The 18,805-nt window shown below is 36.1% G+C and overlaps 4 protein-coding genes across 4 annotated transcripts; 2 read left to right on the top strand and 2 right to left on the bottom strand.

Moving 5' to 3' along the window:
• Positions 1-1,273: 1,273 nt before the first annotated feature.
• LOC21386162 (non-specific lipid-transfer protein-like protein At2g13820) lies at positions 1,274-2,530 on the top strand. The gene is made up of 4 exons (XM_010110027.2): positions 1,274-1,645; positions 1,777-1,803; positions 2,026-2,094; positions 2,192-2,530. The coding sequence occupies exons 1-4, from the start codon at positions 1,306-1,308 to the stop codon at positions 2,407-2,409; spliced, it is 654 nt and encodes a 217-aa protein (XP_010108329.1). The 5' UTR covers positions 1,274-1,305; the 3' UTR covers positions 2,410-2,530.
• Positions 2,531-3,619: 1,089 nt separating this feature from the next.
• LOC21386161 (non-specific lipid transfer protein GPI-anchored 2) lies at positions 3,620-4,774 on the top strand. Its single transcript, XM_010110026.2, has 3 exons — positions 3,620-3,998; positions 4,157-4,213; positions 4,407-4,774. The coding sequence occupies exons 1-3, from the start codon at positions 3,620-3,622 to the stop codon at positions 4,772-4,774; spliced, it is 804 nt and encodes a 267-aa protein (XP_010108328.2).
• Positions 4,775-5,100: 326 nt separating this feature from the next.
• Positions 5,101-10,412, bottom strand: LOC21386159 (probable RNA helicase SDE3). The gene is made up of 5 exons (XM_010110024.2): positions 10,192-10,412; positions 8,184-8,985; positions 7,926-8,102; positions 6,158-7,612; positions 5,101-5,486 (listed from the first exon to the last, which is right to left on the bottom strand). Exons 2-5 carry the CDS (start codon positions 8,970-8,972, stop codon positions 5,178-5,180), a joined length of 2,730 nt encoding a protein of 909 aa, XP_010108326.1. The 5' UTR covers positions 8,973-8,985; positions 10,192-10,412; the 3' UTR covers positions 5,101-5,177.
• A 5,678-nt stretch (positions 10,413-16,090) lies between these two features.
• On the bottom strand, positions 16,091-18,378 carry LOC21386158 (proteasome subunit beta type-2-B). The gene is made up of 3 exons (XM_010110023.2): positions 18,067-18,378; positions 17,839-17,962; positions 16,091-16,612 (listed from the first exon to the last, which is right to left on the bottom strand). The coding sequence occupies exons 1-3, from the start codon at positions 18,222-18,224 to the stop codon at positions 16,277-16,279; spliced, it is 618 nt and encodes a 205-aa protein (XP_010108325.1). The 5' UTR covers positions 18,225-18,378; the 3' UTR covers positions 16,091-16,276.
• Between the last annotated feature and the right edge of the window lie 427 nt (positions 18,379-18,805).

Genomic DNA, 18,805 nt, shown 5'->3' with positions numbered 1-18,805 from the left:
GTTTTCAAAGCTTTCCAAAGGTGTATTTGGTAAACTAGAAAATGCTACATGAGGTTGTTTTTTGCACTTGTTATAATGATGACGCAACGTGCCATTTCAAGGGGGTAAAGGGCTTTATTTGACTTGATAATTCATGCTTAAGTAATCTTACCGATCTTCTTAATCATATGGAATTACCTGCCTAAAACCCCATTAAAGATGCTAAGTGACATTTCATGTAACCAAATTTCAATTGAATTCCCTACAGGGAGAATGATGAAATACCACAAGTTAACTTTTAATGTGCCACTTAAAAAAAGGTATTTCATAGCATTGATTTTATTTATTTATTATTACTATCATGTTATATCATTCTAGTAATTTAAATAGTTACCAATGTAATGACTTAATAATGACTATTTGTAATTATGTCAAATTATTATGGTAATTACTAAGATTGCAGCGGCACAAAAGAAAATCATCAAAACCAATGATATTCATGAAATTCTTTTCTAATAGTGTTGTAAAAGAAATTCTTCCAAGGATTTGTGGTTGAGATTAAGGAGCTGGTGGAATCATCATTAACTTAATTGAAACTACTTTAGGTTTGGTATTCTTGGATTGCTTCTCTGTCAGCCCTTTTGGTTAGTTCAACAATTTAAGAACTCTAGACTAGCGAAAGAACAAGCAATAGGAGTGGAAATTCAACCCACATGGGGGAACCCAAAAGTCCAAGACTTTGTTAGACAAATTCTGATAATGTAAAATAATGATCCAACTCCAAAAATAACTTCAGTAGTCTCAAGGCAAATGAATTATTAGTTTCCAACTCTAGCTCTTGACCAACCACAAAGTGACACGACACCTTTCTAGGATGTACCCAAAGCACAAGATCAGCCAAAATGGGCCCCACCAAATGTCACTAGATGCCATTATAAGCCTCTCTTTCACTTGAGTTTGTTTAATAGTAGTTGAGCTCCAAAACCAACTTCATTCCAATTTCCACCTAAGCACCAATATTTGTCTCCACTTCTCCTCTTTAGTCCTTCCATCTATAAAAATCCCCTTATTCTCTCCTCTCCAAACCACAACCAAAAAAAGAAAAAAAAGAATACTTCTAGACATCTTACAACTAACTTCTACACACAAAAACCAATTCTTAAATCTCACAAAGCCACTCCAGATGCAGCTCCCAAAGCCCTTTCCCCGCCTTGTAACGGCTTTGCTAGCCGTGGCCGCGGTCCTAATCATGCCTGTCTTCTAGACATCTTACAACTAACTTCTACACACAAAAACCAATTCTTAAACCTCACAAAGCCACTCCAGATGGAGCTCCCAAAGCCCTTTCCCCGCCTTGTAACGGCTTTGCTAGCCGTGGCCGCAGTCCTAATCATGCCCGCGTGCGCCCAAATTAGCACGCCCTGCAACGCCTCGATGATTTCTAGCTTCAGGCCTTGCATAAACTTTGTGACAAATAGCAGTGCCAACGGCACTTCCCCAACTTCAGACTGTTGCAATGCTCTTAAAACTATGACCGGCTCAGGAATGGATTGCCTGTGCCTCATTGCCACCGGAAGCGTTCCTTTCCAAGTCCCGATCAACCGTACCCTCGCCATCTCCCTCCCTAGAGCCTGCAACATGCCCGGCGTCCCTGTCCAGTGCAAATGTAAAATTTGTCAAACACATTCATTCATATACGTATATAATTGGATCAGATATAACATGTTTAACAACTAATTTTCTCTATTGCCTTCCACATATGTGTACTAATCTGTCAAAATTCTCTTCGTTTTGCAGCAACTGGTGCACCACTTCCTGCCCCAGGTAAACATGTTATTTTGAATATCCTTACCAATGAAAAAAAAAGTGTATCATGAAACATTAAAAAACTACAAGTTAACTTGTTAGAGATAAATAAGTTAAAGACAATTAAAAAAAATTATAATGACACATTAAAAATGATAAATTTTATTATTATCATATGTATTTCTCCCCCTTGTGCCTCTTTTTTTTTTTTTTTTTTTTTACTTTCTTTGTTATTGGCAGGTCCTGCATTTCTTGGGCCAACTCTCTCTCCTGGAGCTTCACCATCTGCTACTCCTACTAGTCCTGCAGGTAAAATTTTAGCATTGCCATCTCATCTCTAATAGTTCCAATCTGATTCATTCCTACTTATCATGTGCAATTTTTAATCTCTTCTTTTCTTGAGCAGCCTCTGCTGTCCCCGACCCCATTTCGCCCGCACTCTCCCCCGAATCCGACACGACACCACTCTTAACTCCTCCATCAACAACAGGAGGCACCAACACTCCAACAGAAACTACAGGAAGCCGCTCATCGCTGACTCCGTCGGCTGCAGCGCCTTCTTATGGCCTCTCAGCCTCTGTTTTGCTCTTGGCAATGGGGGGGTCAGTGATCATGTTCTACTAGGTTTGCTATCACATTATGGACCACATCATATCTAGTGATTTGAAGATTATTTTAGAGATTCTTTGGGGATTTACAAGTATTGCTTTTGGGTGATCGTTTGTTAGAATGGCAATGCCTTTGTTGTAATAGCATCTTTTGTTTGTTTTCTAGTTTGAGGAATTCTTTTGGTGGTGTGTGATTATTTTGTTGGACTCTACTTTGGACCACTTAAGTCATGTTGGATGATATGTATGAAAATAGAAATGCCTTTACTGTAATAAGTACTTCTTCCTTTCCTTGAGAAAGAATTATTTTTGAACTAATATTGAATTGAGTTAATCAGCAAAAACTCCACTTCTAATTAAGAATTAGGAGGTAAATGGCCCTCCATTTTTTTTTTGCAGAGAAAAAAATAAGTGATATAATTTTGATAAGTTAATAAATTAAAATAAATCCAGGACTTACTTAAATTTATCCTATAACTAAATTTAATAAATTTAGGATTTACAGAATTTACCTCACGTTCAAATTTGATAAATTCATTATTTACCAAATTCACTCTAATAAAGTCTCAAATAATATATATATATATATATCTTCAATTGCATGATATTTATTAATTTTTTAGGTAATTAATTAATTTTTTACCTTTTCAAATCTTATTTGAAAATTAAAAATGCTATTTATTAACAATTAAAGTAAAAAAAATTATTTATTACTATAAAGACTAAAAACCAAATTACTAGCTACAATTTTTCCTTGGAAAAATAAAAACAATATTAAAAAAAGAAAAGAAAAACATGATGGCTAAAGAACAAACCCAATAAATACCCAATAAATACCCAATACATTTTTTGTTAGGGAAAATAGCAAAACAAATATTAATTATACTTTTGGAGAGGGTTCGTTTGTTTTTTTAAAAACAACACAATGAATCTGCTGGGTTTTCTGATTTATCAAACCCTTGAAAATTTTGCTTCAAGACATAAAAATTTGTGTCCTTTTAATGTCAAAATTAAAAAAAAATAAAACCACGAAGGGTATTTTGGGTATATCAGCTTTAAGTTTCCCGCCATTCACCATTATATGAACACCATATCTGTAACTGTCAGTTACCGGACTCCGACGAGACTCTCTCTCTCTCTCTCCTCTCTCTCTTCCCTCTCTCTCTCCTCTTTCTCTTCCCCCCTCTCTCTCTCTAAAGAATCAACGGCGACAAAAGACCACGGCGATGGCTTCTCCGGCGTACTCTCCGTGGTCACCTGCTATATCGCTGCTCGCGATCTCGGTGCTCCTCCACTCAGCAACAGCGCCACCGCCGGAGCTGGTGCCGCCCTCAACTCCTCCGACGTCAGACTGCGTCAACGACTTGGTGATGTTCTCACCGTGCCTTTCCTTCGTTTCGTCTCCGCCGAACAACCTCTCCGGCGAGGTCCCGTCCAAGTGCTGCGACGCGTTCTCGACGACGTTGAACTCCGCCAGCGGCTTCTGCCTCTGTTTCCTTCTCCGTCAGCCTCGGATGTTAGGGTTTCCGCTGGACGAGAGCAAAGTTCTCTCTCTGCCTTCCCTTTGCCCCCAGAGGAATCCATCCCTGCAGGCGCTTTGCTCTGGTTCTTGATCTAACCCTCTTCCTTTTCTTGATTTCCTAAAAACAAGTTTTTGAACAGGACTTTGTAGAACTTAACATTTCTTGCTCTTTTTATATTTTTTTTTTTTTGGTTTTTTTCTTTTCTTGTGGAATGATAATTTGAAATTTGTTATCCAACAGGGAATGATGCTGAAGCAATATCTCCCGATTCAGATATTTCAAACCCTCCTGATTCTGGTATATTTTCCCGGCAAATTATCTTTCAACATTAAGAAAACTATTTGCTTCGGCAAAATTCTGATTGTAATTGTCCATTCGAGTGCTTTTGGATAGTTCCCATTGTCATTATGATCTTGATTCTTGATGCATATGATCAATTCTTAATGGTAATGTCCACTGATTAGTTAAATTTGGATTTGTTATTTTGCAGCTCCTAGTAGCCAACCATCCCCTTTAATGGGTTTGCCACCAGAATCTAATAACTCAACCCCACCACCAAGCTCGCCACCAGATTCGAAGAACTCTAGCACGAAATCAAGCCCGCCGCGACAACTTGCCAAGAGACCGCCAACACAACCGAGGTCACCTGCAGTCGATCCCATTTCCGCATTTCCGTCAGCAGCTAATCAATTAAAGAGCAGTAGATTTTGGGTTCCATACAAGCATTCTGGTTTCCCCTTTTCTTATCTTTACTTGTCTTGCCTAGTTGATTGGGAGTTATACTCTTCTTTTTGTACACAACAATTACAGACAATGTTGCCTATCATTGCCATGTATTGTTTGGATCAAGCAAATTAAAGTCTAATGAGATTACATTCTTTTCCCTTTTCCCTACTTTCTGCCTAATTTTGAGAGAAGTGAAAGTTGAATTTTTAGCAACAAATGTGTTATTTCTTTCGGTACATATCGAAGAAAGAGCAAGAACATGGAAAATCTTTGTAGGGCAAAGCTTAAGTAACTTTTCTAAATCAGCAACCTTTCATTGCATATGCAAAATGGTTCAGGTACTGTACCAACTTCTTTGGAACAACTGCTGTGACATTCTGCTATAAATAAAGAAACGTTCATCATCTACTATTAAAAAAATTAAAATAATAATAATAATAATAATAATAATAAAAACATACGTGTGCCTATATGTAAGAAGCAAACATCAAACTGTTTTCCATTCCACCCCAACAAAAGAGAGATACTAAGCAAACTACTTCCATCCATCGGACCATTCAGCTTCTTCTGTAACAGGTTTGGGAATTTCTACTTGGAAGGACTTTTCATCACCCCAGTCAGTAGGTTCAGGAATTTCGGCGTGCGATGACTCTTCACCCCAGTCAGTATGTTTAGGAAATTCGGTGCTTGAGGACCCTTCACCCCAATCAGCACCTTCAAGGGGTCCATACCCGTATTCCTGTGAGGGCTCCTCATCAACAACTTCTTGCCTTTCAGGAGGGGCACAACCTTGGTATGAGTTGCTGTCTATACAGAGCCATAAAAGCATGTTCCAGTGTTTATCCTGCACCAAAAATAAATAAATAACAAAATTAAAAATTAAAAAAAAAAAAAACAGGGGAGTTAGAGAAAACTTGACACAATAATGATGTGAGGAAGATTCGATTTGCCATGAAGAAGAAAACCCAATAACACGATGCTAGTCAGTATTGGAGTGATGAACAGAAAATAAATGGATTTTAACAATTGGATCAAAAGTTCAAAGTTAAGTATTAAGCTTCACCAGCCCTGACAAAATTTAAAAAAAAGGTGGGGGTGGGGGAGCGGCAGCAGCGCTGGGTGGGAGAGAGAGAGAGAGTAGGGAGACCGAGATTTACGGTAACACATGTACTATAAAGAATCTAGTCATGAGAAACGTAGGAAGTGATACTATAATGTTTTTGATTGCCAGTCTTAACACCCAAACAATGACACACCAAGAAACCAGGTGCAGAAAAGTAGTTTTGAATGGAAAACTTCCTCCAGTTCGGAGGTGAAGATTTTAGCTCATGACACAGTGTACAATGATGAATGCAAAAGAATCGCAAGTGCAATATATTCTGTGTGTTTGTGTGTTTTTTTTTTTTTAATTAACTACACTGATCAATATGCTTCAACTAAGAAACATGCATTGCAAGAATAATGTTGTTGAAGAATCAGTATTAAGGTGCAAGCCAGTAAGAAGAAAAGACATACCTTACAGATAATAAACGGATTTCCAATTATGACTAGCAAAGATATCGCACGCGTAATAGCCACATTAAACCTTCTCGGATTTGTCAAAAATCCCAAACAATGATTTTTGTCAAATTCATTGTGCTTTATTGTTGATCGGACAGTAGATATTATAATAACTTGTTTCTCTTGTCCTTGAAATTGCTCCACGCTTCCAACTTTTATATCAGGCATGCCCAAATTTTCAAGAGCTGTCTTTATTTTGAGAACTTGTTGCCTGTAAGGTGTTATCACTCCGATGTCTTTGTCATGCAAATCCCCATTTTTCATCAGTCTCCTTATTGTATCCACTACTCTGCTCGCCTCAAACCGGTTAAACCATGAGGGATTATTTCCTTCCCTCTCGTCACAGCCTTGGATGCCATAGAAAAGTACCGGGAATTCTCTGTCTGGAAGGAAATCCACATTTTCCATGAAGGAGCTTGTGCCATCTTTACATGCAATCAATTCTCCTTCATAGAACAGTAATGAGGGGAGATGCAAAATTTGGGGATGACACCTATAATTTCTAACCAATTTTGTTATATAGTTCTCATCCATGTCGCTGTAGAACTCAAATTCAAAAACCCTCTCCAAATATGATTTCCCCAATCCATAAGTTTCTGCTTCTTTAGAGTATATAACTGGACCCAACTGCAGAGGATCTCCAGCAAGCACTACAACAGTATTCCTTTTGCAGAGGTTGGCCACGGAGATCATTGTTTCCGGTTCCGAAGCTTGGCCAGCCTCGTCCAAGAATATGTGAGTAAAGTGGCCTCGCTTAATACCTTCCGAATAAAGTTGAGAGGCACTCATGTAAGTTGAAACGATAATTTTAAATTCCAAGAGGGCCTCAAGTGGAGGATACTTGAAGATATCATCTTCAAAGAAGCAGAAGGGAACAAATTCAGGGTTCATATCTTCACAAGAACGTGAAGATGCATTAAGCCTGAATATTTCATTCTGTTGAAAATTTATAGCTTCCTCATTGAGGAGTTTCTCCAGGATGTGGTCTGCCGCGCTATTAGAAGGAGCGCACACGAGAATCCGAGCATGTTTCCTGCTTGTGTAGAGCTGGAGGATTGCTTCCACTAGTGTCATAGTCTTGCCTGTACCTGGAGGACCATGAATCACATAAGGTGGCATCCCTTTGCAGCCAAGGATCATTTGAATTGAATGTGTCTGCTCCTCGTTAAGAGCACAAGATATAGGTACCAGTGGCTTCATTATAATCTGCCTCCTTTCATTGGCCTCGAATGGAAACAAGAATCCTTTTTCTAACTGTTCGCAAGCATCAACTGCTTGATATAATCTTCTCATGTTCACTCGGTTGTATGTAAACTGTACATTGTAGACATTACCACCTGTGTGGCACAAATGGAATTCTGGAGCAAACTTCAAATACACTTCGTCGGCTTCAACTCGGTGGATACAACCCTTCATTTTGGATTAAAAGAAATCTGAAGTCATAAATATGAAATAATGGAGTAATCTTTTTATCTCGTTTGTAAGCAACCAATTCCCTTAGTTGCCATCAAGGGCATAATGAATGTTTTACAGAGAAAAAAGATAATTTTAGTTCAAGGAAAAGGTAGAGTAAACTTCAAACTTCTCTCTTCAATAGGACTACACAAGAAAAGAATTTGATGAGATAATCCGCGTGGCCAGGTTAAAAGAACGTGCAAATATAATACAAGCGGCTAGGTAGTTCAGTATATTAAAACACATCAATTGTTTGGAAATACCTAACCTGATATGGGGGAGTTCTTGTCTCATCTCTGCATTCAGAGGCAAGCTTAGCAAAAATAGAATCCCCATGAACAAGCGACGGTCTTCTTTCAGCAAGCCCGGGGACTTCAAGTGACAAAAACTGGTTTGCCCTCCTCCTGAAAGTGACACCTTCCATGTTATACGTCCTCATGTCTTCCTGAATTGACAACAAACCAAGTTTTGGCAATCAAAAAAAGGGCAGATTTGCTATTACATCTATCAAAATAAAGAGAGGTACCTCCAGTTGCAATTCTTCCATGATAAGCAAATTTTTAAAGTAAGGAATATAGTTTCCACTATTCCTAAGACCCTCTAGGACAGCATCAGGTATCTGCTTGTTCTCAAGCAGTTCTCTAATCTCCTTTGGAATGTCATATCGCGGAAGCCGATTTCTGACTTGTTGACGCTTCCTTCCCCTTGAAGGACGTGGAGCTGTCACAAATGTATCCACAGAAAACTGCTTCTTCTTTCTGGTGCCTCTTGAGTAGGGATTCCTCGAAGCCAATGACTGCGAGATCTTATCATCCGCCAAGAGAAAAACCACCCTTTCAATTGTTTCATTCTCGAGCTCAAAATGCACTGCTGAAGTCTGCAAACAAGCTTCTTTCGGTTTGCAGGAGAGCCACACAGTCAGAGTCTCACCAGGCTGAAGCACCCTGTCTTCCAATGAATAAGACTCGAGGAACGCCCTCAAGGCTTCGACGTCTGAATCTGATTGTGGAGGCTCCATAAGAGAAACTGTGAAACTGTTTTCTGGATTCGAGGCGTATATTTTCACACCCCATAGTTCCACTGGTTCCTTGGTTGTGTTCTTTATCGTTATTTTATCTTTAACTCTTTCTCCAACAACTATTGACTGAGGCTTCCCATTAACAAAAGGGAAGGGAACCGAAATAATGATCGGACCCTCTTCAACTGTGTTGTAACTACAAACTGACCTGTCATCTTCATAGTCGATAAACCCGATTTCTCCTTTCTCTCCAATGACGGAACATTCCTCCCCCGAGTCTTTATATACTGTACCCATCACTCAACAGAAACTGCCATGGTCAAAAGAAAAGAACTAAATGAGTTTCAACTTTCAACTAATAAGTGTTCAATTCACAGCAAAAAACTAACAAGGGCACTAATTCAACGACTACATTGGCAACAAATGAAAGAAAACAAGCCTCGTTCATTTCGCAGATTCAAGTTTTCAATTCAAGCTGAGATGTGACAGTTTTTTAGAGTTTTTAACTGTAGCAGAAAAAGTTAAATGTGATATTTTCTGAGAGTTTTTTTGAAATTTAACACTAAAAACTCGAATCGGTGGAATGAACAAGTCAAGAAAAGAAATTTGGAACAACAGGAAGATCAAAAATAAAGAATAACCCAATAAATCCATGATCCAAAACATTTTAAATAAGGGGAAACAAGTAACATATCAAGGTTTCAAGGCACAACAATAATGAATCATTGCAAACTAGACCACTAGCCAATAAAAAAGCAAATTACCAGATAAAATGAAAGCACAAGATAATGTTTAGAGACAAATTCATCAAAGAAACGGTAACAATAGAGACAGTCAAATACTACCCTGGATCAAATATCAAAGACGTGATTCGTGAGAGAGAGAGAGAGAGAGAGAGTGAAAAAGGGTTCAATGCAGATTAAGAGAGAGGCAGAAAATGAGTTCAATGAAGAGAGGAAGAATCCAAAGTTACCTTTCATTATTCAGAAACTAAAACAGCAAAGAAGGAAAAAATAACTTGAAAAGAACTTTAAATGGATTAAGAAAAGACTATTATTCAGCTTTTCTTACAATGACAAATAAATGAAGTAAAATTTCTGCCAATTGACATTAATTATCTTCCACCGGCAAGTGAGAGTTACTTTTGTGTTTGTGACTCGCAAGCTTTGACCAAAAAAAAAAAAATGAAACATTGTAGAATAATGGGGATTTCATTTGTAAGCATATCAAGGTTTCAGAATACAAACACAAACAAAGAAACAATGTAGGGATAATTTAGGCCAGTTTGATTTATGCGTTCGCGTTTGAAATTTAAATTTTTTATGAGGAAAAAATATTATAACAGATTCAAAATCGCAGGTTTAAACGCTTAGCTTAAACTCAAAATCCACACTGAAGATATAGAAAATAAAGAACCAATAAAACTACAAAATAATAAAAATAAATAAATAAAGATTTTGAATCTGGAGATAAACCCAGAAAAGAGAACTTAAAATCTGAGACGAAAAAATCAAACCTTTGGCTGAAATCTCAATCGGCCGATTCCTGAGAGAGAGAAAGAGAGCACAAAAAACAAAAATGATCTACGAAAGAGAGAAAAAGGAGGAGTGACCCTTCACTACTTACGAACTAAAACTACGATTTTTGAGGCTAAAACGCATCAAAGATATCGCCTTTTTTTTTTTCAGGACTCGAAATTGATTGGAAAAATGCATTATTTGATTGGATTATACATTCACTTTGAAGCATTTCCCAGAACAGAAAAAGGACAAAATAGCATCTGCATTTTCCGGTCAGTAGTGGTTGCCAACTTGTTGTCCTACGTTGTTACAAACGATAGAAACAAAACATAACAAAAAGTGAAAGTGAAAGTGATGGAAAAAAAAAATAAAAAAAAAAAGAAGCAAAAGCAGCGTGGACACGATAACAGTTTGATTGCTTTTGGGTTTAGAGTGGTGAAACTTCGGACAGTGGGCACGTCTGATGTCTGAAAATTTTTGGGCACGATGAAAAGGTGTCATTCACCGCCCATCTGAGTATTTTGGTTGGATACGGACTCGGACAGTCCGAAAAAAATTCATTCCGGCTGCCCGCCGCCAGTGGAGAAGTCGATCTCGCCGCCCGCTGAATTTTTTTTAAAATTTTTCCGCGTAACTCGAATTTTGCCCGATTTTTTTTGACCGTTAGCCCGAATTTTGCCCGTTGCCCGAAATTTTTGACCGTTAGCCCAAATTTGAACCCAACGGATCTTTTTTGCCCGGCCCGACCGCCGCCCGAATTTTCAAACCCCAATGGCTATTTTTTTGACCGTTACCCGATTTTGCCCTATACCCGACTCGAATGACCGAATTCCACTTAGTCGTTGGAACCGAATTTTTGGGGGAAACATTTTTTTTTCGAGCCAAAAAATTTCCTATAAATACCCCCCTCCCCCAACCATTGTCCTCACTCAAAAACTCTCATTCTCTCTTAATTTCTCTCAATCTCTCTCATATCTCTCATAATCTCTCTCAAATCTCTCTTAATCTTGCTTAAATCTCTCTCGATCTCTCTTAATCTCTCTCAAAGCGCTCTCAATCTCTCTTATTTTTCATAATGGCTTCTTCTGGTTATGGTGGTGATATTCTCATTGATGCCCAATTCAACATCGAAGAAGTGTAATTTCTTAATGTTTTTCAAACGCAGGAATTGCAAACTACGAAAAGAGTTGCTGAGAAAACTACAAATCCGAGCCCTAGTGGACGTACTAGAGGTCGTGGACGCAATGTGTTATAGGATCACACACTGCCAATTTAATATATAACACAATTTTATCTGTCATTGATGAATATAGTTTAAGAGATATAATAATGGTCATAACATTAAATAATGCAACTGCAAATACTAAAGCAATAGAACTTTTTGAAAATGATTTAAGTTTATCCGGTAATAATGATATATTTCACCAACGTTGTGCATGTCATATAATTAATTTAATAGTAAAATCCAGTTTAAAATTAATGTCAGGTCATATTAAAAGAATTAGAGATAACATTGTTTGGATTCAAGGTAGTAATCAACGAATACAAGATTGGTTTATATTTCTGCAAGCATGTAATCAAAATCCTAGAGCATTAGCCTTAGATATGCCCATAAGATGGAACCCCACTTATATAATGCTTGAACAATACATCCCCTATAAAGATGCTATAACAAATTATGTTAGTGTAAAATTACGAGCAGGATTTATAGATGAAACTGATTGGCAAATTGCCGAACTCTTGTTTAACTTTTTAGGTAGATTTCACGAAGTTACTTTAACGCTTAGTGGAACTTATTACCCAACGTCACCATTAGCGTTAGGAGAACTTTTAAGAATGTCTATTTTATTTAGTGAATTTAGGACACACGAGGTTTTAGGAGTTTCTATTGCCTCTATGGAAAAGAAGTTTAAAAAATATTGGTCTAAATTACCAATGTTGTATGGTTTCGGTGTTATTTTCGACCCTAGATTAAAATTAGATGGTTTAGAAAGTGGATTAAATAACTTAGGTGACTTTTTAGCTATCGACATTATTGACCAATTCCCTATTATAAAGGAAAAAATATTTTCTCTTTATAGCTCTTATGAAAGTAGGCTTAGAAACACACCTTGTGTAGAAGAACCGCAACAACGAGATGACAATCCGCATTCATTCTTGAATGTTTTCTGGTTGTCTAAGAAGAAGAAGACGGCGACGACTCAAGGTCAAGAATAATCTGAGAGTGGATCTTCATCAAGAGGTGGCAGCAATAGCGGCGACTTCAACGAGTTAATGGCGTACCTGAGTGAGGGCTTAGTTGTAGACAATAGTGAAATGTTTGATTTGGTTCAGTGGTGGAGGGCACGAGCATTAACTTGGCCGATCCTATCACGACTGGCAATGGATATTTTTTCGATCCCCGTCTCCAGTGTTGCAGCCGAACAAGCATTCAGTACAACCGGCCGAATACTTAAAGAACAAAGAAACGCTTTGCAACAAGATATTGTTGAAGCTTTGGTGTGCATCAAGGATTGGGATCGTTCCGATCAACGCTTACACGATACAATCTTACCGGCAAGCCAAGAATGGATAGACGAATTTAATAGATTAACTTTTAATTTTCAAGACGATCCTTCTGCTTCAAATTAAATTTTATTATTGTAATTTGTAAATATTTATTACTTTGTAATTTGTATAGTGTTATTGTAATCTTGTATAGACTTTGTAAGTTCGTCAAATTTGTAATTCGTCCCACAATGATTGCACTCTTTTTTCCTTATCATGTTTTTATCTCAATTGGGTTTTTCTTGGTAAGGTTTATAACGAGACAATCATGAATTACAAATTTAAAAATTAATAAATAAATAATTTTTTTTATATAGTTCGTGTGTTCATTTTAAATTTCAAATTGTAATATATATGTATATATATTATTAAAAATTTTCAGGCATTTTCGGTCGGGTAACAGGCAGCCAAAGGCTGCCCGATGCCCGTCCAAGGTGAAATTCGGGTCGGGTCAGGCAGCCCAAAAATTCAGGCAGTTCGGGCTCGGTAATCGGATAAAAATTCTGACTTTTCGGCGGTCGTGAGCGGCTCGTTCAAAGTTTCAGCACTAGGTTTAGTACCTCAGTAGACCAAAGCAAAACCAAACCAAAAACGTTTTTGGTTCCGAATTGATATTATTTTTGTTTTTTACGTTTTTTAAGAAAAAATAAAAACGTTTTCAAAACGGTGTTTGGCGTAATAAAGATAAAAAATATAAATAAAAATAATTTTTTAATTTAGTGTAAAATAAAAGAAAATTTTGGCGGTTGTTCTTTATAATGGAATTTGTTGGGGTTTATTTAACTTAGAGGAAGGGCCAATTAGCAGTTGTTCCAAATTCATTCTTTGAAAGAAAAAAAATTATATTTTGGTACCATGTGTTTTATTAAGTTTGTGGAATAATCCCTCAATGTTTGAATAATGCTAAATTGGTGCTTTGTATTTTGCCCTTTTAAAATATATTTTTTAAATAGGCGTCTATTAACATCCACTTTTTTTATTTTACATATACATACTTAAATCACCCCTAAACTACTTTTATTATACTCTTATTAAAATTTTAAAAAATTCCTACAACTAAATTACTCATGTTCTATTTTTCACACATATTTTTAAACCACCTCTTATTTTATTTATTACCCCCTTCTTAAAAGTTTAAAAATGTCCCTGCAACTCAATTGTATTTTTTTTTTTCACTCTCCTACAAATTAAATTTATCTTTTATCTTTTTTATTTTTTTATTTTTTCATATGATACGTTAATTTTTTACTTGTATATATATCGTTCATTTATATATTAATTTCATCTTTTTACTATCGTTGTTGAAGGATATAGATATGTAAATGGCAAATTACAAATCGAAAATTGATAGAAAGAACCAATACAATGCAGTACATTGCAAGATTAACCTTATTATCAACTAAGCTATTAACAATACGAACAATTGAAAAAGAAAGTAAAGAAAAATAAAATGAAAAAACACAGACAAAATTCTGGGGAAAAAAAAAAAAGAACAACAAACGGGCATGAAATATAAAGAGCCTTATTAATCTTCATTAGTTGAAGAATAGCATCTCTGCATTACTTAATCTTTTGAAAGGTCTTGCATTACGTATTTTGTTTCAAGTAATAATTAGTGTATATATTTCCTTTCAATAAATAAGTAAAATAGTTGAGAAAAAATAAATAATAATATTCTAAAATAATAACAGTGATATTTGACTCAACTAATTAATGCAATATCCAATAGGAAAGAAAAACATAATTTATGGTGGAGTTTGTAATGAGTATTTTTTAAATTATCATCATCCTTAAAGGTAATTTTATTAATGGATAAATTAATAATAAAAATTTCTATTAAAAAATGGTGAGTGAAAAGTATGATCAAAGGTCAATGAACGCATCCTTTCCAAATAGCATGCTCGGTTCTATTTTTTGGAATTTAAAATGTCTTTTATGTCCTCAATAGAACTCTAAATTAATTTCTTTAATGGGTAAAATGTCAAATTTAGGTCTTTGCGGGTTAGAAGTTTCGTCAGTTATGAGTCTAGGTGAAAATGTTGGTGGCCTTAGAGCTACATGTTACATGCTCTCAAGGGATCGAAAGCTTCCATCGATTGTAGTGGTTTTAAAAATAGTCTTAAGTGTGCTCAAATTGATGTGTCGAGGAATTTTTTTGATATCGGGTCTAGTCTTGCATCGTCTTCCTTATAATTCATCAGAATTTATTGATGAACCAATTTTTATCGAGTGTCTTGTATTATATACCACATGGTTATTCCCATTATTATTGGTGTCTCCAAGATCTTTTAGTTGATTAAAATTTTACCTTAAAAAAAAATCTACTAATTCTATAAACATGCGATACAATTTTCCTTCTTAAAAATATCTTATTGGTACTGTACAATTATGAACTGTTAGTTTCCATGTTGAATAGATCACCTATCATAGAAATACTTCTTTAACTTATATAAAACATTGGTTAAAAAAAACTTACATACGAAATATTACTTCTTTTAAAACATACTTCAACTAACAAAGAAAAAGATTCCTTAATTTTTTTTCTTTCTTGAAAGTAAAGAGTGCTTCATATTTATACCTTTAGGTACATAATTGGCATTTTTGAATTTTCATGCTTTCTATTCCTTTTTCAACTTCACAATTAGTATCAAAGCGGTTACTTCCATTATTCTTTCAGATAGGTGTATATGTATTGTTCTAGTATAGTTGTTAATTTGTTATCATTTTTAAGAAGAAACGGTACTTTTGGAACAAGTTTAATCGACTTTTAAAAAAGCCTTGTGATATAGTTCGCCCACAAAATGCAAAAACACAAATTGGAATAGAACTTTATTTCGTTTTATTGGAAATTTTAACACAAAATGCAAAGTACATCGTCATGTGAGATTGACCCGATTGGATGTTCTTTTCCTTTTCCTTTAAAAAAATGGATTGGATGTTCTTTTCGATTTCGGTTTTAAAAAATAAAAAATTTATCTTTAAGAGTAGAGAATTTACCTTTAAAAATACATGTATCTAAACATTTATCCTTTATTTTTAATAAATATCCTTTTATTAGTATAATTATTTAACTAAAAAAATTATGAATCAAGAGTAAAAATAAAACTCCTGTATTCGTTAAGATTACTCTTTTTCAAATCCTTTCTTCAATACTCTTCCTTTCCTTTTTCCAAATCCTTTCTTCAATATAAGTAATTCCCAATATGAGAAGTAACTCTCTTTTATTTAATTATTTGGAGAATTGTAATTCTCAGTTCATTTATTGGTAAGTGAACAACTAACGAATAACTTATGAATAACTTAAGTTATTATCAGATAGGAACAACTAATGATGCTTCCACTTCTAAATATTCAACAACTCACCCAGATTTCAACTACTTCAGCATAATCAGAAATTCCAACAAAAACAAAGTTACTTTTCGGCATTTTAGTTTAGACAAAGATATCAGTTCCTTTTTGTTCGCCGTTTAAAATAAGCACCCAGAACATTAAAAATGAGATAACAAAAGAAAGTCTGGTGATAACGCTAAAGTCTCAAGCCGTAGGAACAGCACTAGCATCCTTGATGGATTCACGCCAGGCATACTGCCTTGCTCCATCCTTGTCAACAATCTTGATCACAAAGTTTGGTGGCGCCACAACCAGCCTGGATCGAATCTCAATTATGCATTTATCAATCAAATTGATTGCTTCTTCTAATGACATCCCAGTATGGTAGTGTCTGTCCATCATGGAGAGCGAAAAGTAGGACCCATAACCGAATGCTCCCTTCTCAACCTTGTGGAGTGAGGCAATGTAGTCGATGTAGTAGAGTGATGGGCCCGTCTCCTTGTCGTAGCCAGCCAAAAGGATATTCACGAAGTAGGGGTTCTGAACAAATTTGAAATGTAGTCAGACAAGTTAGGTAAAACCCAGTTATGGTAGGGTTGTATAAAAGACAAGTACGAGCATCGAAAAGCTATTTGGTATCTACTTCAGGACCCTAAACTGATGACGAATTTCCACCAATGAAAAATTCTATAGGACCATGGACACAATTAATAAGAAAATACTACAGAACAGACATCCAATTACACATGTCATCTCTCAACGTTCATGGCCTAAGTTGCTCAATATTCAAAATGCAGCTCTACTATAGAGTTGATACTTAAATCAAGATGTTGAGACTTATGACGATTAGAGTCTCAACAGTGAAACAAGAGGACATTTTAAAAAGTTTCTAGTCCAATTGCTCAGCAATTACAAATATCCTCAAAAGTCAAAGGAAAACTCATAAATCAATCATACACTGAAAGAACAATGAATAACCACACATTTAAAAGAGTATAAAAGTGGCTCAACTTTTCTACACATTCACCTTCAGAAAAATTTATTATGCGGCTTGTTTTGACACATGGCAAAACATCGCTTTCTTAGTTGGACAGAATCTAAGTTTACAAAGAAAGGAAATAAGAGCATTTATACCTAAAGCCCTAATTAACAAAAGATCACCATTAACCAACAGCACTAAATCAAAAACAGAAAAAACAACATAGGAACCAGAAAAGTGCTAGATATTAAGTAAACGCATTTCTAATTTCAACACGGTCTTCCCATGTAACACAAGGAATTCAAGCCAATGAAATCGCGGACAGGCTAAACTAGTTCTAAGAGCAAAGGGTTATAGTGTAACATATAAGTACACAGTCTCTCTAGAACCAAAACCTCGCAAATTTCCTTGCCTGACTATATTAGCAATCCCACATCACAATACTTAACAGAAGCAGGAAACATAGATCAAACGCAAAGCCGATCGGATTTTTCCCTAATCTCCATAAAACCAATCAGGAAATTATCCACATTGTCACGAAATTCAAACCACAGTTTCAAAGGTCATTCATTTCCACATCATTGCACCTAAAAGAACAAAAACACATATTTCCAATCTCCCAACAATCTAAAAAGGAAAACAAAACCCTAGAATGTCCATACGGTTAAACCCGCCAGAGAACTAACGATTCTAAGCAAGAAACATAATACAAAACCTAGAAATTAATATCCAAAAAAAAAAAAAAAAAAACTAATCAAGAAAATGAAAAGCAAAATTAATCAAATACCTTTCGTAGAGCAGTGGCGAGCTCGCCCCGGGTAAAGTTAGCGGCGGCGGCGGTGGTCAGGGGAATCCCGTTACGGAACTGGTACAAGGCCACGTTTTTCTGTATGTACTCAGTAAATTGAACCCTAATTTCCCAAACACACAAACACAACTATGCAATCAAATTTTCCAAATCAAAAAGAGGGAAAAAAAAAGAAGATCCCTGGGAAAATCCAATGAGAGGACGGACCTGTCGCCGGACTCGCCGCTGGCGGCGATGAGCTTGTGGGAATCGAGGACCATAATCTTGTCCTCGTTGGACTTGTGGACAAGAATGCTGTGCACCGCCGATGTGTCCGCCGCCACCACCGCGAATCCGTTTCCGACCAGTCCGAACACGCACTCCATGATTATCTTCTTCTTCTTCTTCTTGATCTCTCTCTCTCTCTCCTCCTGTTTCTCTCTCTAGATGCTTTGGGCAAGAGTGTTTTCCCTTCTTCTACTGTGGAGTTGGAAGAAATCGGCGAAATATTTGGGCGACTTGAGGGACAAGTCCCTTTTTTTTTTTTTTTTTTTGTTGTGTGTGTGTGTGTGTGTGTGGGGATGGATTTAGGGGGTCTGTTTGGTTGCTATCAGTTTTGCATTCTACTGTTGGATATATTTTCATCCTTAAATATATGTCGTTTTACATTTTAAACGACACGTATTTTCGTCTACTTTAACTTTTATCGGAAAAAGATGCGTCGTCCTCTGAAGCTCTAACACTTAGGCAACGAGAGATTTTCTCTAATAGACAATTTAGCCCATGGAAAAGACCTTTAATATAAAACGATACGACATTAATTCGATAACGACCTGTCGTTTATTTGTCTGTTCCGTAGACAGAACAAAATGTGGTTTCTTTTATAAAATTTTTCGGATATACGACATATTGTTACAGAAAACGACAACAAGCCTGCGTTTGCACGTAGAACATGTTCCTTCGTTAG

Source organism: Morus notabilis, unplaced genomic scaffold (assembly GCF_000414095.1).
Source record: "Morus notabilis unplaced genomic scaffold, ASM41409v2 Scaffold2967, whole genome shotgun sequence".
Taxonomy (NCBI): domain Eukaryota; kingdom Viridiplantae; phylum Streptophyta; class Magnoliopsida; order Rosales; family Moraceae; genus Morus; species Morus notabilis.
The sequence above is the reverse complement of the archived record's forward strand: the minus strand, read 5'-3'. Positions and strand labels throughout refer to the sequence as shown.